General features: G+C 43.9%; 1 protein-coding gene and 2 pseudogenes across 6 annotated transcripts in view; 2 read left to right on the forward strand and 1 right to left on the reverse strand.

Moving 5' to 3' along the window:
- Positions 1 to 27,030, forward strand: part of Smarcc1 (SWI/SNF related BAF chromatin remodeling complex subunit C1) — a 153,998-nt gene that overhangs the window by 109,945 nt on the left and 17,023 nt on the right. For 5 of the 6 annotated variants that reach the window (XR_015441163.1, XM_004834968.3, XM_021256739.2 and 2 more), the window contains 4 exons: positions 2,333 to 2,388; positions 4,195 to 4,309; positions 5,024 to 5,178; positions 14,469 to 14,603. Coding sequence is in view for 5 of the 6 variants with exons in the window: in XM_004834968.3 (XP_004835025.1) it covers positions 2,333 to 2,388; positions 4,195 to 4,309; positions 5,024 to 5,178; positions 14,469 to 14,603 (461 nt within the window). In the remaining variant the exon portion in view is untranslated. The remainder of the gene's footprint in view (positions 1 to 2,332; positions 2,389 to 4,194; positions 4,310 to 5,023; positions 5,179 to 14,468; positions 14,604 to 27,030) is intronic. The other variant, XM_021256732.2, reaches the window with a different exon arrangement.
- LOC147825444 (U6 spliceosomal RNA) lies at positions 13,226 to 13,340 on the forward strand (annotated as a pseudogene).
- Positions 25,416 to 25,891, reverse strand: LOC147825445 (eukaryotic translation initiation factor 4E-binding protein 2 pseudogene; annotated as a pseudogene).

Here is a 27,030-nt window from a genome sequence, read left to right on the forward strand (position 1 = left end):
GGCAGGCGGCGGAACCACTGAGCTAAATCCCCAGCCCCTCACTAGTGTGTTTTCAAGGTTTATCCATGGAGCTGTTTATTTTCACTCCCGTGAAATGTTGTTTTGTTTTTGTACTGGGGATCAAACTCTGGACCTTGCGCTTGCAAAGCAGCAGCAGAACTACTGAGCTATATCCCCAGCAACTGAGCTAAATGCCTGGCCTGTGAAATGTTTTGTAGTGTGGTTGTAATCTGTATAAGTACTGCGCGCTAACCGATTGCGCCACTGGAGCTCCCAGTGCGGTTGTAATCTAATCATCCGATCTTTTGGGTGGGCATTTTGAGCCCTTGTTTTCTGCCTCAGATGTCCATGTACAGTCTCACGTGTACTCCTCTTTCTTTCCTCACATTGTTTACATGTACCATCTCTCTTCTCTTTTGTTAGTTTTATTAGTTGTTTGAAAAGAGCCACCTTTTAGATAATACTGATGCTCTTTTTTATTTATTTCTATGGCTCTGTTTTATTTCTTAGATTTCTATCTTGTTTTGTTCTCCCCACCTTGTATATTGTTATTTTATCCTCTTTTCTTACTGTAGCTCATAACTTTAATCTTTGCTTTTCTAATATGAGCCTGTGGCTTTACAAATTCACTTTAAGTGCTAATTTTACTGTTGTTCCCCACAATTATGTTTCTAGGCTTAGAGACGTTAACATTTAAACATCAGAGAAGTTTACATTTAAATATTTTGTTGCAGTGGGGTTAAAGAACTTGATCTTGGGGCCACAGATTTAGCTCAGTGGTTTTGCCGCCTGCTGTGCAAACACAAGACCTGAGTTCAATCCCCAGTACCAAAAAAAAAAAGAACTTGGTCTTTATGGCAGTTTTATTTTTTAGTTTGTTAAGACTGACATTATAGGGGCCGGGGATTTAGCTCAGTGGTTCCAGCACCTCCCTTGCCAGCGCAAGGTCCCAAGTTCAATCTCCGGTACCAAAAAATAAAAAATAAATTTAAAAAAAAAGACTGAGATTATGACCTAATTTGTGATCAGTTTCTTTATTTTATTTTATTTTTTTAAGATCAGTTTCTTTTTTTATGTACTGGGGATCGAACTCAGGACCTTGCACTTGTGAGGCAGGCGTGGTGCTGCTGGGCTATATTCCTGGCCCTGTGATTAGTATTTTTTAAATATTCCATGTGAGCTTCCAATTAATTTTCAGCTGGTGGGCATAGGATTCTTTATGTTAGTATCATCTTCCTGTGTTCACATCTTATTCAGCCTTTACACGCCCCTCTCCCTTTCTCTTTTTGCTCACCTGTTGGCTTGTGTCTCCCCTGCACCCCTGTACTCAGGAGCCCTTCTGTGTACGGCACACCCTCCCATCTGCCTGAACATGCGCATTCGTGCAGTCTGCGTGTCCTTCTGTGGGATGCTCATGGCCCTGTGTGCTCACCACTGCGTCAAGTCTGCTCTGCCACTGCTCTCTGCTGCCTTTGGTTTGTGGCCTCACTGCACAATGTGCTCTTTTTGCATTTCGTCAGGCTCAGCAGTATTTCTCCAGTACCTGATTCAAAATAGGCACTCATTAAATAGCTGTTAAATAATATTGAATTTGTTTTCTTCTTAAGGCCCCCTCCCCCAAACCCTCCGCCCCTGTCTTTTGGTATCAAGGATCAAGCTCAGGACCTTGCATTTGCCAGGCAGTCACAGCACCAGTGGGCTATATCCCTGGCCCTCAGAGTTTTTTAGCTTGTATTTTATTTTTTTGAAAGAGTCTCACTGTGTAGTCCAGGCTGTCCTCAAACTTGTGGCCATCCTCCTGCCTCGGCCTTTCAAGTGCTAGTATTACAGGCATGTGTCACCATGTCCAGCAAACTTCAATAGACACAGATAAGTGAACATCCTAAGTGAACAGCCTAGTGCAATTTCCACAAGTTAAAAATGTTCATGTAAATAGCCACCTGATCCAGAACCATTACCAGCACTCCAAGCTGCCCCATACTGAACCTGCTTTCTGTATACAATGCCTTCCCTTCCATCTTAGTCGCTGTACTGATTTGTAACACCATTGATGACTTTCACCTATTTTTTACTTTAGCATGAAGTATGCATTCATTTTGTATCTGACATCTGTTTTTGGGGGGGTACAGGAATCGAACTCAGGGCCTTGTATTTGCCTTGCAGGTGCTACGCCGCTGAGCTACATCCCAGACCCCAATGTCTGACTTCTTTTTGCCAATCCTGTGACTGTGAGGTTCTCGGTTATGCTGTGTATAATTGTGCCTCAGATGCTTTTACCATGTGTCAATAGTTTTCACTATTTCCGATATTATTCTTCCTCTTTTACTTATAGAAGGAGCTGAAGAGGAAAAAATGGAAACAGATGCTGATGATCAGCAGCCTGAAAAGGTAAAAGTCATGAGTTGCCTCACAGCAGGAAAGCCATAGGGCATGTGTGTGCCTTCTGAGTGTAATGGGTTAGAGCTTTGTGCGTGTCTGGGTCCCTTTCAGAGGACTAGAAATAGTTTTATCAGCCGCTTGGGTTTTGTTGCTTAAGGCATAGTTCTCACAAAGCATGATATAGGACATTTTCCTTTAATTTATTTGCTGAAGATTTATCCCACCCTATCTTCTGTACCTTTTTCAGGCACAGTTGGGAACATGAATACAAAAGTTTTGGTTATTGTGAATATGGACTTGTAGGGTTTAGAGCACGTACCTGTGTCAGAAGAGAATTACAGACTATTAAATGGTTGCCTTAGAAGGGTTAACTGACAGGAGCAGAATATTTAGAATAGAAATAATGAAAAGCCGCTATTTGCAGTAGGTTTTAAAGAACAGATAGAACTATTAAAAGACTGAAATAGAGGCTAAGGAATCTAAGACTTCATCTACAGAGGGAGGAGACCCTAAAGCCGGGGTGATCCTCCCCTAGAGTACCAGTGTGTCCCTGGCCCAGTCCCTGCTCCTCGCACAAGGCATAAACTTGAGGTGGGCTGGGTCGGGGAGCAAGTGCATATCTTCGGGACCTGTGAGGAGCCATCAGTCACTATTAGAGTGAATACATGCCGGCAGACATTTACGGTCTTGATTACATGAAGAGAGGATGAGGGAGGGAAATAAGAAAATGATTACAATTTCTTCAGTGTCCAAATACCATGCTTGCACTTTACATTTATGATTTCATTTACTTTTGGGGCAGGGGCGGGGGTACCAGGGATTGAACTCTGGACCTGTGCTTGCAAGGCAGGCAGCAGCACCACTGAGCTAAATCCCTGGCCCTAATTTACTTTTTAAAGTAATGATACTTTCCCCTTTTTATACATCATATATATAATTTGTCCAGGCTTATAGGCATTTTTCAAAACCAGCAAATGGTACCAGATGGTACCACCTAATCCCTGACATTCCTTGGCCATCTTAACCCTGTGGTCCCAAATTGAGCAGGGACCATGTGGTCTGGAGGTGTATGATCTTGTGAGCACTGGAGTGTTGAGGTGGCAAAAAATATTTCTCGGAATTTATTACTTTCTCTGCCAGTTCTTCTCCACAGGACCTTTCTAAATCTAACCCTCTTTTTCTTTTCTTTATTTTTTATTTTTATTTTTTGAGAAAAGATGTCAATATGCAATTCAGGCTGGCCTTCAACTCACTGTGTTGTCCAGGTTGACCATGACCTCACTGTGATCCTCCTGCCTCAGCCTCCGAAGTGCTGGGATTATAGACGTGTGCTACCACTCCCGGCACTGTAGTCCAGTTTTGGGGTGGAAGGATGATTTTTTGCTTTTTTTTGCTTTTTTTTTTTTTTTTTTTTTTTTGGTACTGGGGATCAAACTCGGGTCCTTGTGTTTTCGAGGTAGGCGGCAGAACCACTGAGTTAAATCCCCAGCCCTGGAAGGATGATTTTTTTGTTTTTTGGTGCTGGAGATTGAACCCAGGGCCTTTGTATTGAGCCACCTGCCCAGTACTTTATCTGTACTGAGCTGCATCCCCAGGGTTTCCCAAATCACTGAATTGCCCAGGCTGGGCTTGAATTTTCAGTCCTCCTGCCTCAGCCTCCCAAAGTGCTCAGATTACTGGCTCATTGCCACCACACCCAGCTGTTTCACTTCTTGCCAAAAAGTGAAACCTTTTGTTAGTTCAATATAATTAAGCTCCTGAAATAACTTTTTTGTTCACTTCCTATTCTTTTTTTGGGGGGTGTACCCTTTTTAGGCGGAGAACAAAGGAGAAAATGAAATGGATGAAGGTGATAAAGCACAAGATGGAGAAAATGAAAAAAATAGTGAGAAAGAACAGGATAGTGAAGTTAGTGAAGATATCAAATCAGGTAACTTGCAGGAACTGCCTTAAATTTCATTTTTATGTAATACTGTAAAAAACGGACTAGGGATGCGCGATTGTTTCCTTGTGGCTGGTTTGGTTTTGTGGTACTGGGTTTGATCCTAAGGAGCACTGAGCTACACCCCCAGCCCGTTTTGTTTTGTTTTGTTTTGTTTTGTTTCGTGTAGAAATATTTCATCCTCGCTTAGCAGCTTGGTTCCAGTGCTCATTCTGGGGTCTATGTTTTGTCTCTTTTCAGTAGTATGTGGAGATGAACGGGTCCCCACCATGAAGTCCCCACCGCCCCCGACCTGCCATTTTATTGTCAGTATCAGCCCTGGTGTAGGCCACGAGCCTGTCTCAGGATGCTTTGTTCTTGGTGTCTTGACTTACTCTAGACCCTAGGGTTCCCAGAGCATTCTACTAAGGAGCAAATATGTGGGTCTTGGGCTCTATTCTCTGAATTTCCCTTTTTATATCTCAGGGAAATACACACAGAGCCTAGAGAAATGAAAGGGAGACAAAAGGTATCATTTAGAAAATAAAGCCCCAGTAGAAGCAGACTTAAATGTATGGAACGATTCAGCAACACTCACAAAAGGAAATAGGGCGTTGAATTCTCCTTGTAAAGTCAGTCCTCATTTGTCATATGGCAGAGGTGAGAGGGGAGATAGTTACTGAGACCAGGGACACTAGTAATAAAGCTTTCTGGTATTTCCAGAAGAAAAGGAGACCGAAGAGAACAAGGAACTCACTGATGCATGTAAAGAAAGAGAAAATGACACCGCGAAGAAGAAAGTAGAACATGAGATTTCTGAAGGAAACGTTGCCACTGCCGCGGCAGCTGCGCTTGCCTCAGCTGCTACCAAAGCCAAGGTTTGCCGGACAGCCCCCTTCCAGTGCTCTCCTCAGCCGTGAATGGTCATATTGTTTTAGCTAATTGGGAACATTCCCTATAAAGAGCTTTGCTCCCAATAGGAGTTGACCACTTGCTTGAATGGCATTTCTAGGTTAGGAAATGCACAGGAGGAGGAAAGAGGAGATCCGGTCCTAAAGGGTGACTATTCATTCCATTCATTGTGTTGTTTAGATTACTGAAGACCACTAAGATAGAGGAAGGCAGATTTTGAAGTCCCTTTAAGGGACTGATTGTCTTTTTGCTTTTAATTTGCCTGTAGAATTGTCCTGAACCGTTGTTCCAATAATTTCTACCAGATTGAAATATTTATGATTTTTAAGACAGAAATCTGTTTCCTTGTATAAATACTTCATCCTGATATTGCAGACTAAAACAAGAGAGGGAACCTAAAATAGCTCTTTTTCTTCTTGAATTTGCCAGCTTTTCTGAGGGTGGTTTTTTTCTATTTATAGCGAAGTATCGGCTGCACGCCATATTTAAGAGGACAAGAAAATGTTACTTTCCTGCTTAGTGTTAACTTAGCATTTTAAAGCATTCTAAACATGAGTATGTTTTAAAAGGTCTCATTACCCATCCTCTATTCTACCTCAGTACTTGCCTTCTAATTTAGGTTACCGGTTTCTAGAACATTCCTAATCATTTTATCTTCAGCTGTTCTTGATCCACTGGTAAAGATGTTCTTTCATGGTCTTTAATTCCCTCAAACCGTTCAGCTCTGTGAACTGCTTCTCAGTGTTTAATCTGTGCAGTGTGATTCATAACAGACCCACAGATGAACCGGTTCCAACCAGAAGATCGCTGCCCCCAGACCCACCCGTCTGGCCTGAATCTGTGCAGTCTGGGCCAGGGCATTTCCAGGCCCCAGTAATGCTCAGGCTGGACGCTCAGTACTCTTGGTATTAAAGTAGCTCTTGGTCCTACATGTTCATACTTTCTAGTATTAAGGATCTTCTGGCCTGGTTTTTTGTGTTTTGTTTTGTTTTGTTTTTTCCTAGTTTAACTGAAAGTATTCTTTTTTCCCTAACATCCCCCTACAAGTTCTCTTGCTTTAAATGAGTGGTGACTTAGGACCTATTTGACTCTCACATTTGTCTAGTTTTTCTCCTCCACTAGAAGCATCTTTTGAGTATTAGTTGTTAGTCTTCTTTTTTTTGTCTTTCCTGAACTGGTTTGTTCTTGCCATTCTGCTAAACTGAATCCATGGTCTTCTTATCCCCATCTAAAATCTTTGGACACTCTTCTTTCCTAGAGTTTGGTTCTTTTACTCCTCCTTCCTGTTATATCCACCCTTGATGCACTGTGCTATGGCTTTACTGTGTATTGCCTGAGAAGGAACTAACTTCGTGGGCTACTTTAAAATTTCATGAATTCTTCATATTTTTCTAGGGCCCGTAACAGTTAATACTTGCAGCTTTGGGCACACAGATGTGTATCTGTTATGCACTGCTGACAATCTCACAACAGTTGTTTGCTTTCTTCATTGCATAGAAACCATTTGGCCTGGCCCTTTGCTGTCTCATACAAAGCCTAGAAGAATTTCCAGCGGACAATGCGCTGGGGATCGGGTACCTGAATTTTCACTCCCTTTTCATCAACTGCTCTAATAACCAGAAGGTTTATATTTTGATTCTTAAGATATATTTCCCTGTGATTTGTGAAAGTAATGCTCATGCTGTGTGGCTTTGCACATGAGAGCTTCTGAGTGCCATTGACAGCTGGATCTGACACGTAGCATGGCATGCAGTCGTCTTTCTGTCACATGGTGATCAGGGGTGAGGAATTCACTTAGATTACTGTAATCGCCATAACTTATCTAGCCAGTCCAAGTTTCTCTCACTCATTTTATTCTGTATGTGTAAACAGATTTGCTATTAAGTTTGTCACTCTGGAGTGGAGTGCTGATTAGAGGCTCTGGGTCTTGCTCCTGCACAGATAAGTGATGTTCTCTCTGCTTCTCCATCCTTGCCATAGGAGAGGCCCTTGAAGAGCATGTTAGGTTTTGCGTTGCACCCAGTAAGCCGTGTGTGGCCCCACTGAGAGGAAGATTGCCAGGTGCTCTGGTGCCTCCCCTCGGGGTATTGAGCCTTGGAGGGAAGGAGGGCCCAGAACTCTCGCTGGAATAAAGAAGCCCTAGAAGCTAGAACATCTTCTCTTGGGCTGGGGATTTAGGTCAGTGGTTCTGGCACCTGCCTTGCAAGTGCAAGGTCCCAAGTTGGATTCCTGGTACCAAAAACAATTAAAAATATAAAAAAATAAAACTGAGCCATAGAACATTTTCTCTTCTGTTCAACAGGAAGAGTCTGTTCTTCCAGGAAATCAGAGATAACATTTCTTTTCTTTTTTTTTTTTTTTTTTTTGTGGTAGCGGGGATCAAACTTGGGACCTTGCACTTGGCAGGCAGGCGGCGGCACTGCGGCACCACTGAGCTGAGTCCCTGGCCCCAGAGATCACATTTCTTTTTCTTTTGGGGGGGGGGGGTATGTTGGATCGAACTTGGGTCCTTGCGCTTGCAAGGCAGGCAGCAGAACCACTGAGCTAAATCCCCGACCTGAGATCACATTTCTTAAGCCAGACATTTCCTTCAGATTCATTCACAAATCTCCCCATGCCCTTCAACACACCCTAAAGTGACAAACTAGGTTCACTAGGAACTGGGCATTAGCTCCAGGCCAGAACACACTTTCTTACCCCTCAGAAATGTACCGCAGCTTGCTCCTTTATGTCTGAACCTCCTTCTTGAGTGGGGAAAACTGCCACTGTACATTTGAGTCACGACTTTTAACAGGTAAGGGACATGGAGCACACCTAGACAGAAGGCTTGCTGTTGTAACCCACCTCATCACAAACTATGTACCTTTCTCCTGCTTGCAAAGTACAATGTCCTAAAGGCCCCTGATGACTTTTGTGTCAAGCAGAGTGTAGAGGTCCAAATGAGGTTCCTTGGTTATTCATAAGGAACATTGAAGGGCAGGCAGCACCTTGAGTGTTGGTCACTGATTTCAGATCTGGGGACTACATGACAATGATGAGTCACAGAAAGGGTAACCACAGTCCCATTCATTAAGGGTTCAAATACAAGGCACAGTACAGTCATGATTCATAGCAGTTTTGAAATCTTGCCAGGTACACATTCCTAGTTCCTTGATCAGGTCCGGACTTAAACTCTCTGAGAATTGTTCTCTACTTGGCACTTTACCCTTTCTATTTTTTTTTGGAATCTCCTTACCTTTCCTGATTTTGCTGCTGAGTAGCTTTCTTGGCCTATTTGCTACTTGTTCCTCTCTTTCTCAGTTTATGTTCTCTCCATTTTAGTTCAAGTGGTACAATTGAAAATGCTGTGGGATTTCTGTTTCAGATATACTTTCCATGGGACAGAAGCCACCACTATATATTCATTCTTAGTTCCTGTTTAGGCCTAAAATTTTCTCTATTTGGAAGGTTCTGCATTTCTGAGTGCAGTAATGATGATGCAAAGAAGTTGAGAACACATGGAGGTGACATAGTGCACAGTTGATAAGTAGGGAGACGTTCCAGAAACTTCAGAGCAGTGATACCCACTGGGCAGACAAATCATTACCATACACAAACTGCCCTATAGTTGATGCTCTACCTCTGGGCCACAGTCCCACCCCCAGGCCCTACAGTTTAGAGATTCAGTTTTGCTGTGTTTTGTCTTTTCTTGAATTTCTCACTCGTTTCCTTCTTCAGCCTGCTGGCCATCTTGTCCTCCTCTCTGAAGCGCTGCCTTTAGCACTTCATTCTTAGCACTACCAGGGACTTTTCTAGCATTGGGCACTGGTGAACGCTAGGCTCTGCATCAGGCTGCCTCCTCTTGTGTCATTTCTACTCCCTACCTCTTGCCATCCTTTTTCCTGGGCCTGGCAGTGGAGGGGGGCATGGGGGAAGTAGATGCCCTGTGCTGGAGGTGTGAGGACCGTGGAGCTGGAACCAACAGAGGGAGTGCACTGCTGAGTCGGGGGTACCTAGTGCCTCAGAGCAGTCTGCTAGCAGCACGGCTCCGAGGGCAGTAGGTCCAAGGCTGTGGCTTGCAGTCTCTGGGCACCTGCTGTATGCAGGGGCTCATGGGGGGGGGGGGGATTGTCCTCGCCACTGCCTGGGGGTGGGGACCGTTTCTCCCCTTCCGTAGGTGAGAAGACAGACACCAGCTTGCTTTCCAGACCGGATATGGCTTTCCACCTGCTGAGCAGTCTGGCCTCAGGTGGTTCTCAGTTGGCCTACCTGTGAACCTCTGTGCTATGCTGCCAAGAAGTGTGTGGTATAAAGAGAGACCAGGAGAGCACGTATAAAACAAAGACCCTTTCAAACCTAGCTAAAATTGGTTCCCTTTACTGTGCAGAATCAAATCCCTTAGTATATGAGGTAGTAAACGAAGGTATGTGGACAGCCAATTATTAAACCCCTTCTGCTTTTCACCTTAGTCTTCAAACCAGGATGCTCCCTTTTACCTACTCCATGGTAGTTGTGTGGCATTTGATAGACGATTTAAAAAATTTTGGTATACGTTTTGTTTTGAAGTAATGATTTATATGAGTTGAAAAAATAGTACAGAACAGTGCTGTGTACTTTTGTCCATTCCCTTGTGCCTTCAGTAGTTGTATCTTCGTTAATCAAGTTTTGTCGTTCATTTTTGGTGTGAGGATAGAACCCAGCGGCTTCCTACATACACTCTGCCATTTGAGCTGCATATGCTGCAAGCCCTAGCACATTTTACTCTTTTCTTTTGTGATCTTATTAGATAATTTTATTATTCTTTCAGTGTTCTTCCTAATGCATTCTTAAATTATTACACCGTAACCCAAATTATTTTTATTATCTAAATTATGCAGGAAACTTAGATCACTTTTCCCTGCCCTGTGCTACTCAGTTCTTTTCTCCATTCCATTGGAACTTAATCGTGTAAAATAGGATTTTCCCTGCTTAGCTGGGAATTCGCTTTAGAGTGCTTTCCATGTTGCGGACAGTGGCTTCTGCCACTTGAAGAGAAACAGCTCTATTAAGAGGAGCACTTGATGGGGCAAACTCGTCAAGATTTTGTTTCTCTCAAAAGGTCTTGACTTTACCTTTATTTTGGGGAAGGTATTTTACTGGGACTAAAATGAAATATAGGAAGTTAATTTTCTTTCAGAATACTGTCATTGATAGTATTCTTCCTCACTCCTGTAGTCCTTATGTTTTATTACTCCATGTTGTACCTTAGTGTGGTTTTACCTGGGATTTTTTTTTTCCCCTCTTTGAAGTCAAGCTCCCAACTGATGTGGTTTCTCTATTTTAGAATATATTACCCTTCCATTATCATTTTCTGTCCTCTCCTGTGATTCCAAATGTGACTTTTATCTTTCATGCTGGCTTCTTGTTTTCTTTTTCATTCTTTTTTTTTCTCCCCTCTGTTTGCCGTAGTTTGAGTTCTTTATGTTACCTTATTTTCAGTGGCACTATTTAAGTGTTCTGATGTTAAACCTAATCATTGAGTTGTAAATTTCAGTTATTTTCAGTGAAGTATAGATTGATTATTTTTAAGTAGATTCTAAATCTCTGCTGACAAGAGATGCTTTTTTTTAAATCTAAAACCTTTTCCTCTATTGATTTGAACATAGGGATGGATCATCCTTATTTAAGTTCATTCTTGCTAAGTCCAGTGTTTGTACTATTTAGGGTCTGTGTTTTTGGTTGATTGCCAGATGTATAGCAAAATATTGATGCTCCAGGTGAAGGAGGACCAGTCTGTATGTGTGGTTGAACCTTCCTTGATGCGCTTAAGGGAATGGAAAAGGGGGAAAACGGAGGTAACTGGTTGGCAGCTTTGATCAGCCGCCTCCTCCTCCTAGAGCACCCTGCTTCTGCTGCTGTGATTTTTCTGTTTCTTTGGATTGAGAGCTTGATAGTCTTAATTGTCACAACCCAGAGTTTGCAGAAATTTCTGTTCTTCCGTTGACCTAACTCCTTAACCTCCTACCCTTTGCATCTTCAAAATTTCCCTGGTGTCCTGAGGTGGTTCCTAGCTTTATGTTTAAAGTCCTTCAGGTTTCCATCAGTTTAGACAGGAGTTGTAAGACTTATTTCTATGTTCGGGTTTCCGGTCTCTCAAATGTATGATTTCCACATATTTTTCTCACAGACTTTAGGTTGTATTTTGACTTTTTCTTTATAATATTGAGGACAAATTCAGTGGTAGGTCTTTTTTTTTTTTCCTGATTTATTTTAAGACAGAGTCTCACTTTGTAGTTCAGGCTGACCTCAAATTCCTAGTGATTCTCCTGCCTCAGCCTCTCCTCTTGCCTCAGCCTCCCAAGTGCTGGATTACGGGCATGTACCACCCCCCCCCCCGGCCATTGTAAGGTGTTAAATTAAGGATCCACTGAGTTAACTTTTGTATATTATGTGAGGTGTGGATACAATTTCATTCTTTTGTACTTGGATGTCCAGTTGTCCTGGCACCATTTGCTGACCCATCCTGACACACCTTTAAAATTCATCATGGAAGTACTGGTGTATAGTAAAAAATAGAACAGTATAATGAATCTCTGTACCTGTCACGCAGTGTTGGTTATCAGCCTCTTGCCTGTTTTGTTCTGTGTCGGTTTTCATTTGACCTGCTGCTGTGAACCCTCAGTGAGCTCACAGCTCCATTCTTAGCTTGAGTCTGTGACGTTCAGAGCTCATGGTCTCTGTTTTTCTGGACAGTATCTAGAACATCCTCCTCCAGTAGCATGTATAAAACGTAAACTTTTGGAGTCCTTGATTTCAGATATATTTTTATTCTGTACTCTTTTTTGATTGCTTAAATTCTTTATTGGTACATTTTAGGTATACAATACGTTTATATTTATCATTGGGTGTTTGTACCTGTACATGATGCATCTTGGTTCTTATTTTTTTCCCATTTTCTGTGCGCCCTTCACCACCTCCACCCTTCCCTATTTACATAGACTTTGTTTCCTTTTTTTTTTCTCATAATTTTTCCTTCCCCTTCTTTCCTTTTCCCTCCCACCACCCTTACCCCTATTTCAAATTATCAGTTACTCTTTTTAATCATTTTAATCCTTATTTACACTTTCAGTTTCTCACACTAGAGAAACTATTTGATATTTACACATGTGTGTCCTATTTATTTCACTTAAGAGTATGGCCTCAATATGCATCTATTTAGCTATAAATGTCTCTAGTTTCTCGTTCTTTATGGCTGCATAGTATAGTACTCCATTTTATAAAAAAAAAAAGAAAACCACATCTTCTTTATCCAGTTTCCAGTTGATGGGCACTTGGGCTGATTCCAAGCTTTAGCTATTACAAACTGTGCCGCTATAAACATGGATGCACATATATCGCTGTGGTATGATTCTTTTGGGGTGTTTTTTGTTCGTTTGTTTTTTTGGTACTGGGGATCAAACTCAGGACCTTGTGCTTGCGAGGCAGGCATTGGAACCACTGAGCTAAGTCCCCGGCCCTGTTTTTTAAATTCTTTTGTGAAGATAGCCAGCAGGGGAATAGCTGGGTCAAGTGAGACTTCTAACCCTAGTTCTTTGAGGTATCTCCATAGTGATTTCCACAGTGGTTGCACCAGTCTGCACTCCCAGCAACAATGGAGAAGGGTTCCTTTCTCCCCACACCCCGCCAGCATTTGTTATTGGTTGATTTCTTTTTTTTTTTTTTTTTTTGGTACCAGGGATCGAACTCCGGTCGTTAAGCTTGCGCAGCAGGTGGCAAAACCCTGAGCTAAATCCCCGGCCCCTGGTTGATTTCTTGATAGCAGCCATTCTTTCTGGGGTGAGATGGAATCTCAGTGTTGTTTTCATCTGCATCTCTTGAATGACCAGTGATGTTGAACATTTTTTTCATATATTTATTTGCTACTTTTACTTCTTTGTCTGAGAAATGTCTGTTCATTGCAGATGCCCATTTTTGAATTGGGTCTTTGAATTTGTGGGGTCTGAGTTTTTTCAGTTCTTTATATATTCTAGATAGTAGTCCTTTGTCTAAGGTGCACTGCTCACTACGGCAGCACATATACTGAAATTGGAATGATACAGAGAAGATTAGCATGGCCCCTGCGCAAGGATGACACGCAAATTTGTCTAAAGTGCAGCTGCTGAAAATTTTTTCCCACATTGTAGGTTGTCTCTTAGCTCTGGTGGTGGTTTCTCTTGCAGTGCAGAAGCTTTTTAATAAGATGAGATCCCAGTTACTGATTCGTTGTGCTAGTTCCCGTGCTACTGAGGTTTTGTTCATAAAGTCTTTTCCTATGCCAATGTCTTCAAGAGTTCTACCTAACTTATCTTCCAGCAAGTTTAGTGTTTCTGTCTTAATATTTAGATCTTTAATCCACTTCAATCTTAGTTTAGTGCATGGTGATAGGTATGGGTCAAGTTTTAATCTTTGGCAGATTGAAATTCAGTTTTTCCAACACCATTTATTAAATAGGCTATCTTTCCTCCAATGATGGTGGTTGGCTCCTTTGTTAAAGATGAGGCGGCTGAGTATGTCTGGAGTTGTTTCTGCATCTTCTAATCTATTCCACTGATCCTCGGGTCTGTTTCTTTGCCAGTACCATGCTGTTTTTTATCACAGTAGCTTTGTAGTATAGTTTCAAGTTGGGGATTGTGATACCCCCAGCCATGTCTCTGTTGCATAGAATTGCTTTTGCTATTCTAGATCTCTTCTGGTTCCAAATGAATTTTTTTGGATTGTTTTCTCTAGTTCTGTGAAGTATATTGTTGGAATTTCAATCGGCATTGCATTAAATCTATATAGTAGTTTTGGAAGTATGGACAGTTTCACTGTACTGGTTCTTCCTACCCAGCAGGAAGGGATGTCTTTCCATTTTCTTATATCCTCCTCGATCTCCTTTTTCAGAGTGCTGTAGTTTTCAGTGTAGAGGTCTTTTGCTTCCTTTGTTAGATTAATTCCTAGATATTTCATTTTTTGGATGCTGTTGTAAAAGGAATTGTTTCCCTAATTTCTCAGTGACTCTGTTATTTGTGTATAGGAAGGCTATTGTTTTTTGTTCTGTTTTGTTTTGTTCTTTGGTACTGGGGATCGAACTCAGGACCTTGTGCTTGCGAGGCAGGTGGCAGAACCACTGAGCTAAAATTCCGGGCCCCTAATTGAAATGTTTGATAGAAACATAGAAAGTGGGCATCTGAGACACATTATGACTTACATAAGTTCCACTTTGAATAGGAATAAGCAATTATTTACCTAAATACTTTGAATATTCCTTTGCCCTTAGCACCTGGCTGCTGTGGAAGAAAGAAAGATCAAGTCTCTGGTAGCTCTGCTGGTTGAGACACAAATGAAGAAACTAGAGATCAAACTTCGTCATTTTGAGGAGCTTGAAACTATCATGGACAGAGAGAAAGAGGCTGTAAGTAAGGGGCATTCCACTGTGGTATTTTAGCATTAAAACCTGCCACTTTCAAAAAGGCAAGTTAAATAATAAAAATGATGGCCTACTCCATGGGTCTCTGTAGCTCTTATGTTATTTTGTCTGATTTGTCTTTTCCAAAGGATTATCACCCAGTGATTATAAAGAAAAGGAACTATTTATTTTATTATTTTTTTTAAGGTAGCAATGTTTTCCATTTACTAAAAGTGGGAAAAGAAAATGCTCTGCAGAGTGAATGCTGGGCAATTAAAGTAGGGAAAGAAGTGTACTCTGCAGGGATAGAGGAGGCCACTGAAGCAGCTCACAGTGGCCCCAAGGCCGATGACTGCCATCTTTGTTACCCGCCATTCTGACTTCAGGTCTAGGTTATCCTGTCAAAAACCTGCTTGACTTCAGGCCAAGTCAAGGAATTGAAGGTAGCACTTTCTGATCTGGTAACAGGTACTGGGTTTGGAAACTTTTTCTGGGCATGTGTCATGGATCTCCTTGATTGGCAGGCCACACCCATTTGCAAAGCCAGCTGGCCACACCTTAGTCTCCTGCCTCATTTCCCCCAAGAAACTCCAATCCCCATAATGCTTTCTGGGCTGTTGAGGATGTGGGGGCCTCTGTCTTCATTTACCTGTCTGTGGCTAAAAGGAGCTGTAGACCCTACTCACTGGGGATTATGTTCTCCAACTACTTTGGGATGTTGTAGCTTACTGGCTAGGTTGAAAAAAGTTTTTAAAAACCTGGAGCAGTACTGGAGTAATATATTTTGAAGAGGAGCCCCAGATCTATCAGAGGTTCACAGGAGTAGCTTTCTTCTTTTTGGTGCTCTTTTTCCTTAGTACAGGTGGGGCTGGCTTTATCCCGACATCCAGGATCACCCAGGGTTCTTTATAGCACATGGAGATGTCTGTGGACAGGGCCATTGCAGATTGCTGTGGGCCCTACCTTCCTCTTTATCTGAGCAGGAGGTAAGGGTTCTGACTGGCCTAGCCCGTCTCCCGGAGCAGGGACAGTCAGTCCTCCAGTGCCACAAGTCAGGCACATTGGCTGCCTGATGCAGCAGGGTCCAGGCAGTGGCTTGGTGTACTTGCTTCCCTGGTGTCCAGTTTCCTTGGATTCAAAACAAGAACTCTTTCCCTGATTGGCCTTGGGTTTTCCTTTGAACTACTTGGATGTGTTTACAGCATTGCCAGTTATGACAGCCATAATTTTGCCTCCCCACCTTTTTTCAGTCGGTCTCCTTTCATCCTCATCTAGATCCTAGTTGTTGGACACAGAAAAGCCTGTGTCCAGCAGTTGGATCATAGGGTTCTGGGGTGCAGCAAGTGACTAAGACAAATTAGGCATCTCTCCACAATAGGCAAAAAGCAAAGATCAAACTTTGAAACCCATATGCAACCCATGATCTTTTGAAAATCAGCCTAACCATTGCTTACATTATTCAGTATCTGCCACTAAAAAAGGACTCAGGTGGTGCTCTCTACTCGTGGGACCTCTCTAGGGGTAGGGTGAGCTGTGAGTTAGAAGAGTAAGAAGCCTCGTTAGGTTCTTCTAAATCATTCTGTAAGAGCGGCCTTTTTGCATTGTTCATCTGTTTCATGGTGCCCAGTCCAGCCCCATCCTCTGGGCTGTTTTTCATGGAGCAATCCAGTAACTCACCATAGTCCATTTCCATTTAGTCCCGAGACCAGCTGAGTATGCATTGCCCGTTGCCGCCCCAAACTCCTGGGCTTTAATCCTACTACTTGGGAGACTGAAATAGGAAGATCATGAGTTCCAGGCCAGCCTGGGCTATGTAGTGAATTTGAGGCCAGTCTGGACTTCATGGTAAGACTCTCTCCAAAATGAAACCCCCCCGGGCTCAGGTGACTTCAGCTTCAGCCTCTGGGTAGCTGGAATTGTAGGTAAGCACTCCTGAAACTGGCCTTGTCTCCTTTTTTTTTTTTGAACCAGGGATCGAACTTGGGTCCTTACACCTGTGGTGAAACCACTGAGCTAAATCCCCAGCCCCTGTCTCCATTTTTTTTTAAGAGTTAAATTCTTTTTTTTTTTTTTTGGTGCCGGGGATGCACTTGAGCGGCGGGCGGTGGAACTACTGAGCTAATCCCCGGCCCATAAGGGTTAAATTCTAACCAGCATCTGCAAAATATTTTACAAGATAGTTTCTGAATAAATACAACTGAAAATGGGAAAATACCAAGTACCCAACATACAAGGCTGCTATGCTTGAATTCTTTGGTAGTCCGCCTCCCTTTCTCTCTCTCTCTCTCTCTCTCTCTCTCTCTCTCCTCCCTCCCTTTCTCTCTCTCTCCCCCCTTCCTTCTTCCTTCCTTCCTTCCTTCTTTCTTTCTTTTGCAGCCTCCTTTTCTTACAGCATTTAGTATTGGCTTCAGTTAAGGCAGACAGATTCTTTATACAGGACAGCCCCTAGCCCTGCCTAATAAACATTAGTAGCTCAACTGTATTAATTACTTATTTCTATGTAAAAGTTTACCCCAGTGCTTAGTGACAGAGAAAAGGCATCTGTTATCACATGGTTTCTGAGTAAATGATTCAAAAAGCAGGAGTGTGAAAAACCACCCGAAAGGAAAGCCACATGGCTCATATCACCTGAACTTGGAGGTCAAACCGCACGCTCTGTTGTACCATCTCAGTCACACAGACCAGGCTGGATCCTGGAGGGGCAGGCAGGGCTCAACAGGGACAGGGTCCGTACCAGCAGGTGGCATTGTTGGAGGCTAGCTTGAAGACTCACCATCTCAACCATCAAATGATCCTCTGAACTTCAAAATGTCACCCATTCATTTATTGCACAAGTAAGACATGGCCTGCTCTGAGGCAGGAGCGAGCTGTCCCTGGAGAGCAAGAAGGCCATGACTGTTTTCCCACCAGGATTTCCACATACACTGTTCTAAGGATGAAGTGAGAGAAACGCAGCATGCGCCTGGCACATAGTCTGGCACGCAATTAGTGTTCAGTAAACATCTGCAAGCGGGTATTCAACAACTGCACATGAAATGTTTAATATTTATAAGCTGCCCTTGGCTTTGTGAACATATTAGGTCACCCACCATACTAAAGCATTTTGATAGATTTCCCAATTTATTCTCCAAAAATTATGTGAGGAAACCATAAGCAAGAAGTTACTGATGGGTTTGAATGTTCTTGTACAAGAATCCAGGGCTGGGGATTTAGTTTAGTGCTTCTGCCACCTGCCTTGCGAGCACAAGGACCCAAGTTCATTCCCCAGTACCACCCCACCCCACCCCCCAAAAAAAAACCCAGCAGTGATGCTGGGTGAAAACAGGCCACCTTTCTTAGCCCTTCTTGCTGATGCTACTGAAGCTTGGACAGGTAAGGTCTGACCCTCTCATCTCATGGGTCATGAGTGGCACATCCAGCTCTCAAACCTGTCTTTGTGCAGCTCTCTATTTACTAGCACAATGTCTAACTATAGCTGTCTCATTTTTAGCCCAGGGCCATGCATTGGTCTGTCGTCTTTCTCTTGTGAATCTGTCAGATGGCTGTGTGGACAGGGTGGGCTGGCGGTCTGCCGAGCTCGCCACCTAATTCTCCTGAGCCCAGGCTGGCCTTGAACTCACTATATAGCCCAGGCTGGCCTCAGACTCTTAGCAATCTTCTTGCCTCAGCCTTCCAAGTGCTGGGATTACAATCCTACGCCACCACACCCGCCTCCAGCTTCACTTTAAAGTGCAGTTCTGCTCAGCTTTTACCCAGCAGGCAGTATGGAGCTTTAGGACAACTGTATTTAAATTAAACATTTGGTTCTCTTATTAGATTTCCAGAATCTGATATGATGTTTCTTTTGTTCTCTCAGATGTTCTCTTTAGTCTTAAGTACAGTGAACCCTCAAGTTGGGACCACCCTGAAATACAAACAACTTGGATTAATTAGGTTTTTTTTTTTTCTTTTTTGTACTGGGGATCGAACTTGGGACCTTGCACTTGCAAGGCAGGCTTGGATTAATTAGGTTAATGGAAGATTTGTCTGCCTCTTGTTATGTATAGTGCGTACCCAGGTAAACATCCAGATCTCAGCTTTATTGACTTACAACAAATTTGAGTTACAACCAGCCCTCAGGAACCGATTGAGTTCATAAGTCAGGGGTCCACTGTATTTAGTAATTAAGAATAAAGATATAGGGCCGGGGATTCAGCTCAGTGGTTTTGCCGCCTGCTGCACAAGCACAAGGACCCGAGTTCGATCCCTGGTACCAAAAAAAAAGAATAAAGATATAAGCTGGGGCCAGGCACAGTCACACATACCTGTAAGCCCAGCACTGAAGCTGCCGTCCCAGCCTGGGCAGTTCAGTGAGACCCCATCTAAAAGTAAAAAGGCATGGTTTTTTGCCCAGTGCAAAGATGCTGGGTTCAATCCTTAGTACTGGGGGACTGGGGTGGTGCGGGCTAAAAGTTTAAACATTTTTAATCTTCCATAGGTATAGGGAGTTCAGCTATAATTAATGCTCAGAAGCCATTATCCAGGTTCTCTCATGGTATGAAGTACCAGTATGGAAGAGGGCAGCTATAGAACTCTCAAGCGTCTCACAGGGAGGTAGCGTAATGAAAAGCACCAACTCCAGGTCAAGGGAGGGTGCCCAGCTGGCAGTGGTCTGTGTTACCAGGCTCATGGGACACAGTTAAGGAGCAGGCTTCAGACACGGGTCATGCTAGGGACTGACCTGTGTGGAGGGACTGGAGTGCCAGGGCCTTGCCAGGGTCATGCACCTTTAAGTGGTTTAAAGGAAACAAAAGGCACTTTGCAGCCAGTGAGAATTCAATTCTGGACTAAATGCCCTCTGGGTCTCTGAAGTTCATTTGGCTGGGAGTAGAAATTGGCTGTCTTCTGAAAAGAAAGACATTGGAGGAAACTCGAAGCATAAGAAACTTGGATCCTGTGCTTAAGGAAATTAGAGGATGGATGAGGCATTGGCCCAAAAAGAGACCAAATACTATAAGGTAAGGGAGCAAAAGTTCAGAGAAGGAGGAGGGCATGGTGTCATGGTCAGCTGGGATTATCAAGAAGAGCTTCCTGGAGGGGGAGGCATTGACCTCGTCGTAAGAATGGCCCAAATCCTGAAATTCAGAGAAACACAGGATTGCTTAGGACACTGAAGAATCATCCTCCCCATGATGGCTTTTGCAGTAGAGATGATGGGTGAAGTCTTCATTGAATATTTATGTTTTTGATGTGTAGGTCCGCGGCTAAAGCAAAATTCTGTGCCTTGTTGGAACTTGAACATAATGAGCCAGTTAAGGACGTCATAAGGTGTTATATGCTTTGTATGTGCATGTGCTTTATATGTATACATACATGTGAGCATGTTGTGGGTGGGGGTCAGGACCCTGGGATGGCAGGGGAGGGACATCAGCTTTAAGAGGTGCCATCAGAGTAGCCCTTATTTGGAAACTGACAGTTGGTGGGCGAGCATCTGAAACAGACACTGCAGAGGCCTGGGATGGGAGCAGGACTGATAGGGAACTAGGGCATGGGGCAATGGTGGCGAACCCATGGTACACGTGCCGCAGCAGCTATTTGTTACCATTAACACCTCTAAAAGGTTATGAGCTGGAGCATAAACGAGGCAGGGGAGTTAGGATGAAGTCGGAGAGACAGAAGTGAGCACCTCGTCAAAGTCCCTCTGAGCTTTACTCTGAGATGTGGGACTGCACTGTAGCCCCGTGATAGAGCCTGTCTTAGCCTGCATAATGCCCTTGGTCCCGCCCCCACGCCACCCCCCACCCCATACCCCAAGAAATACGCAGATGATTGCTGGGCTTTGGGAACCGGAATGGTCTTTCTTCCTGTTGAGCAGATCAGTCTGTCTGCTGTGGTTCGGAGACCTACAAGGTGGCAGGGGCAGGCAGGGGCTCTTGGCAGCCTGTGTGAGATGTGACTGGCCAGGGTGACAGCCATGGAATTGAAGGCAGTGAGCGATTGCGAAGGTGGAGCAGATAGCCTCACAAATAGGATGTAAGTGTCAAAAGATTTGGTGAGTTCTATGACAAACCAAGGAAGAGAGAACAAAGAACGAACTACATGGTGTTCGGGGGAATTATATTTAACATTGTTTTCTGCATCTTCATAATAACTTGGATGCACTGGCTGCCGTGTAACTGAACCTGTCCTTAGATGCACACCGTTACATGAAATAGTTGCATTTGTGAGTGAGAGCCACCCCAGAGCAGGTTCAGCTCTGAGGCGCAAGGATGCATGGTGGCTCATGAAGCAAGCACACTGCATCAAGGCCAGGTGCCTAGGCCCAGGGATGCTGCAGGCCTGCGCCAGTGCTTCCTACCAGAAGTGGGGTGGAAGTTGCACCTTACAGTTGGTTTCCTTTTCTCGGGTGTAATGAGTGGATTTACCTGTTTGAGTCTTGGTTTTTTTTTTCAGTGAATGCCTCCATTGCTGACACCATGCATTGAAAAGGAAGGTGCGATTACTACTTTAGTTCTGAGGTCATGCCATTAGGGGCATTGCAGTCTTTGGCAGTGTGGACAGATTTTTGTGGCCCTCTATCTTTTCCTCTTTCTCACCCCTCCTCTCTGCTTTATGCAAATGGAGGTTGGGAGAAGGGCTTTGTGTGAACTTCAGCTGCACTTGCAGCTGTGTCTGCACTTAGTGACTTGATGTTGAAAAGTGCTCTGTGTTCCGCTTGTGTGCAGCTGGTTTGTCTGTACACAGTATTGGGGGACAGAGTTTGAATGCTGCAGGGGCAAATGGGGCTTCAGAGCAGGGCTACAGGAGGCCTGCTGCGGAATTGGATTCCTAGAGACAGAAAGGAGTCATGAAGAAGGTTAATGGGTTTGTTAACACCTATTTACATGAGTCATTTACACTGTATTTTAGCTTTTGAGACTGTCCATAGTCCTGGGAAATGGGGAAATGGAGAAGACAGAGAATAAAATCAAGATATCTGTAACACATGAGTTGGGGAGTTTTTAGTATTTTTTTACAAAAATATGTGTGATTTGTTAATTTTTCAGATAGTAAGCCAAGCGCAGTGATACGTACACACTTGTAATCCCAGCTACTCTGGAAGCTGAGGCAGAAAATCACAAGTTTAAAACTAAACCGAGTGACTTAGCAAGACCCTGTCTCAAGAAAGGAACCTGTGCGGTAGCTCAGTGGTCCAGTGCTTGCCTGGCATGCACAAGGCTCTGGAGTCAGTCCCTAGTACTCAGTTTCATTCCTAGGGATAATCACTATCAGTTTGGTGTCTTCAGAACATTTTCATGGTGTATAGGTGTATTTTTTCATGATCACAACATTTTTTATATACTTGGGATTGTACTTCCTTTGCAACTTGCTTTTCTCTCGAACTCAGAGTCTGAGATCATGATATAGCAAAGGCAGTACCTCAGTGGCTGTCTTACGCACACTAGCATGTGGTGGCCATCACAGACGTACACATGTCAGGTCACTGGATCAGCAGCTGAGTGCATTTGAAATACGCAAAGTACTGCAACATTTTGCTTGGTAGTCCTAGTTAGCGTTCTTTCTGACTGCCACGACCATGAATGTGATCTTCAGCTGGCTTCAGTGCAGATAGGGAGCGCAGCACACCAGCAGTGTTTCCTGTCACAGCCGGCTCAGAGGGCCTCCTGGAGCTGCCAGGTTGCCCTCACCTCGGGGGACTTGTGGTTCTGTATTGAAGCTTTAGCTTAAATAGGTTCTCTCTCAGGTGTAAGTATGTGTGTTAAATCCTTTTTAAGTCTAATTACTTTCTTTTAATTTTTAAAAATCAGAGGTGAAGTTCAGAAATGAACAGGATAATTGAGGTTAGTTCTTACTATACATTCCAAAATTGTACAAGTTTTCTTCCCTTCCTCTCCCCCTCTCTCGAGACAGGGTTGTGCTGCCTAGCCCAGGCTGATCTCAAACTTTCAATCTTGCCTCAGCCTCCCCAATCCTGGGACATGTACCACTACACCCAGCTGTCCTCCCATCCTCTTCATACTAAATTCTATTCTTTGTAAGGTTAATTCCTTAATGATGAGGTTAGCCCCCAAATAAATGCTAGCTTGGAGTAAGAAAAATCTCTCCGTGGCCAACCATGGTGGTACACACCTGTAATCCCAGCACTCAGGAGGGTGCAGCAGGAGAATTGCTGGAAGTTTGAGACCAGCCTGGGCTACAGAGTGAGTGCAAAGCCAGGCTGAACTATATAGCGAGACCCTGTCACACAAAAAAAGAAAAATCTCTAGTAGCAGCTTAGCTGCTTTGTAAGGCAGATCTTGACCTTACTTCCGTAGTTCTTAGGTAACTGCAGAACTTCAGCCAAGCCATCTAGGCTAGTAGTGACTCCACCAGAACATAGATAAGAGGTCCATTTTTGGCAGCCTCTTAAGCCTAACCTCAGCAAGTTATCGGACAGTTTTAAATTTCCTAGGAAGAGTGGTTATAAGAAAGCAAAATCAAGAATCTGTAGTCAGAACCTTTAGATAACCTTTCTAAATCATTGCCTCCCAAACATTATCTCACTGATGAGTCTTCCTGCAGAACTGGCCTTCTGGAGAATGCACTTATTTACATCTTTTTTTTTTAAGTAAAATTTGAAGTTTAATTAAAATAAGAGGACTACATTAAAATATTTTCTGATTACTGATTGTGAGACTCAAAACACCCTCAAAACACTGGAGATCCAGCTTATTTTTGAGAGACATCAACCGTCACAAGAGGTTTTTACTCTGAACTATTCACATTTTGTAACAAAAGACGGAACAAATTTCTCCAAACACACCCTCTTTCTAAAATGTCTTTGCAAATAGGGTCTTCTCATAATTCCAAAGAAAAACAGCTTGCTTTCTTATTTCTTAGCCAACGGGCCTTTTACTCTCACCCTTGAATCTCTTTAAGAATCCAACCAGAAATTCCCAGGACACCAGCGGCTCTCCACTTGTCTTCCCCTGAGGGCTCAGTGTCTGTCTTCCTACACGGGAGCTGCTTCTGGTGCCACCGTGTCAGCAGTACCAGGAGAGAGTCGGGTGGGGAGAAGGGTGAATGGAAGAACAAAAGGGTAAGAATGAGGCTTCCCTGAACAACCCTCAGCAAGGCAGAATGGTCCAGTTTTACAAACCACCCACTACAAACTCTAAAAATGTACACCCAAAACTTTGGGGGAAGGAAAGAGCTGAGAAGGAATTGGGGAGGGACACAAAGGACAATGACATCGAACAGCAGACTTGGCCATGGAAATTTCTTACTTTCCCAGCACTGGAAGGTGTTGTCATCTGAAAAACAAAATGTCACTCTTCAGATAAGTGACAGATATCAGATACCAACACTTGAGGTATCTTTGCTATAGCTTTGAAAAATGGCCTGGCAGAAGAAAGGGAAGGAAAAGAAGGGAGGGGGAGGGAAGAAAGGAAAGGGAGGATTCAGAGTACAATGGCCATGGCAAGAAAGCTGGGAGGAACACATTTCTAAATCCATGCTTATGTATCCCAGTAGCCAAACAAAGCAGACCCAAACATGAAAAAAATACAGTTCTTTTCTAAGAACATTTCTAAAAGTTAACTTTAAATTCAAAATAAAAGAAACTGCAAGCCAAGACAACAAATACCACAATGTTCAGTGGATTTTAAAATTGACTGGGACCGGGTACTCAAGTTGGTCGACAGTCTTTTACATATTATCTGGCAGAACCTAGGATCAGGCCTTACCCAGCAAGTGGAAGGCCAAGTGCCTCCGTTACCTCATGGACCTACTCTGGGAGCAGACAGAATCACCTGGGTATCTCCCAGTGGAGAGGCCTCTGCAGCAACAAGCTGCACACAGAGAGGAAGGCAAAAGAACAAAGAACAGCTGGTTCCTGGGGGCTCCCTCCTGTTCCAGTTTAAAAATATCTGCACAAATGTGGCGGGTAAAGGAGTGGGATGAGAAACTACAATACCAAAGACAAGACATTCCTCCCAAGGGAAAGAGAGGATGCAGATTTCCAGACAGTGTCACGGAGCAATGCTACCGCAGTCGCATAAATTGTGCTGCTCTGTCCCTAAGGACAGACACCTCAAGGTAAAAGAGAAAACAGCTTTCTTTGTGTTTATCATTTCCCCCTGCTGCTTTTAAAGGCACTGAACCATAGGTGGTATACAAGGAGGAGAGACAGAATCAAGAACATGAATGATGAACCTGCCAAACCTCTGTATCCCTTCCCCAGACATTCCAGGCAGGCGATTGCTGGTAGACTGATTGAGATTTGAGAGAAGTTTGAGGGGGGATAGGGACATTCTCAATAGAGACAGGACCAGAGAAGCCAGTTTAACAGTTTTCCTCAACAGACATCTTAGCTCTATAGAAACATCCCTAGGGCCTTCAAGCTAATCTGTTTGTTGTTGTTGTTGTTTGGGGGTTTTTTTGTGGTACCGGGGATCGAACTCAGGACCGTGGGCTTTCGAGGCAGGCAGCGGCACCACTGAGCTAAATCCCCAGCCCCTTTCAAGCTAATCTGTTCAGCTGGGCAGAGGACAGGAAACAGGAGAAAAAACAGCCAGATGCAGCTCATCTTCCTAGCATTTGGCACCCGAGGAAGAGTGGAGGTGAGGATGGCACTGGGGATTGCTGGTTCTGCCTCTGTCTTCCCACTGTCTGTCCTGTTGACCACATCAGGTCCACATGAGTATCTCCGTTGCTGCTTTTCTCCCATTTCTTTTTAAATTTATTTATTTATTTATTTATTTTTGGTACCGGGGATCATACTCTGGTCCTTGCACTTGCAGAGCAGGCAGCGGAACCACTGAGCTAAATCCCCAGCTTTTCTCCCATTCTTTCAGGAGGTCACATGTCCATCTCAAATTGAGAATCATTCCCTGCAGCCGCATGCTTCCTGTCGTGATTGTTCAGGTTGCTCAGCTTGTTTATTTCTACTTTGGAGTCTTCAATTAAGGTGCCAGGGCTAGTAACTCCCGGGGTATTGGGCAGATGGCAGGGTGGGGTCTGAGCCATGGGAGAATTTCCATGAAAGATTCTGATCATAAATGATTCGAGTTCCTCCCAGCGTGGTGGTGAACATCGGCGCCCTGGGTGTGGTGCAATAGTCATGAGGTAGCTTTGCAGTGTCGCTGATGGGCACAGTGCGGGTGGGAACGGCGCAGCTCTGGCTGGGCTGGTGAACAAGGACATGGCTCCAGCGCACCTGCTGGCTTCGTCCAGCGGGGGGGTAGGGTGACTGCCTTCTCGCTCGCCGCCTCTCCTCCTTCGTCCCGCTCCTCCACTCCTGCCACCGCCGCCCCAGTAGCAGCAGCGGCAGCCATGGCCCTCATTTACACCTTTCACTCCCCTTCTCACACAGACAAACTAAACCTGGCAGGACGTCCCCTCCTCCTTTCACCCTCGCTGGAAAATGAAGCCCCCCACACAGCATTTGGGGGACTGGTGGGGACCCTGCTTCACTGCAAGCCAGCTAACCAAAACCTTGGGCCGGCCTGTGCTTTGACCTGTCTGCGCCATTACCTCCCCTCGCACCTGTGCGGCCCACCTCTGTTCTTCGATACACCCCGTCCGTCCCAAGACTTCCCTGCCTGCTGCACCTGCTGGGCAGCAATGCTTTTCCCTTGGTTCCCTGGGGGCTTCTTCCCTGGCTGCTCTCTGCTGAGAGCCCAGATTCTTAAGCTCATTCTCAGGCTTGTTCTATCTCATTTGGCTGATTATAGCATGTAGTATTTATCTACAGAACTGGCTGCTCCCGAAAGCAAAAATGTTAACCTTTCCCTAACCTAATAAATGCATAGGATAATGATGTTCAGCAGAAATAACATGTGAGCCATACTTGTAATTAAAACTTTTCTGGCAGCCATATTTAAAATTTTTTCAACAGGCAAAATAGGTTAATTCAATATAGACAAAAGTTTTGTGTTTTTTTGCGTTTTGGGGTGTCCTGTATACTAACAGCACACCTTATTTCAAGTACTCCCTAGCTGGCTATGGTGGTGGCTGCTGCATGGGACCACACAGCACAAGGAAAGGACCCCTCGGGCAGTCTCACTGTGGAAATGGGGTGGGGGCACTACCATAAAGAAGCTGGCCTGCTGACTTCCTTGTGCTTATGGTTGTTGTGTAACTTTCAGAGATCTAGGTTTTTGTTTCCCTGTAGGTTAAAGTTGGTTTTCTTTGTCAACCTTGTGTTAAATTAACTTAGAGTGAGCTCCATTAGCTTAACTGTTACTTAGGAGTATGGTTTCTGAATTTCCTGTACATATACGTTATTTCTCTTTTAAGTCCCAGATTTATTTTGAATATTGAAATACTTCTTTTTTTTTTTTTTGGTACCAGGAATTGAACTGGAGTCCTTGCGCTTGCGCAGCAGGCAGCGAAACCACTGAGCTAAATCCCCGGCCCCTAACATTGAAACACTTAAAATACTTCAAGATACATGCACATTTTTATTTAGACA

The sequence above is a fragment of the Heterocephalus glaber genome, unplaced genomic scaffold (genome assembly GCF_053883595.1).
Source record: "Heterocephalus glaber isolate CG9 unplaced genomic scaffold, H.glaber_assembly_v1.0 deba00001504, whole genome shotgun sequence".
NCBI classification, from domain to species: domain Eukaryota; kingdom Metazoa; phylum Chordata; class Mammalia; order Rodentia; family Bathyergidae; genus Heterocephalus; species Heterocephalus glaber.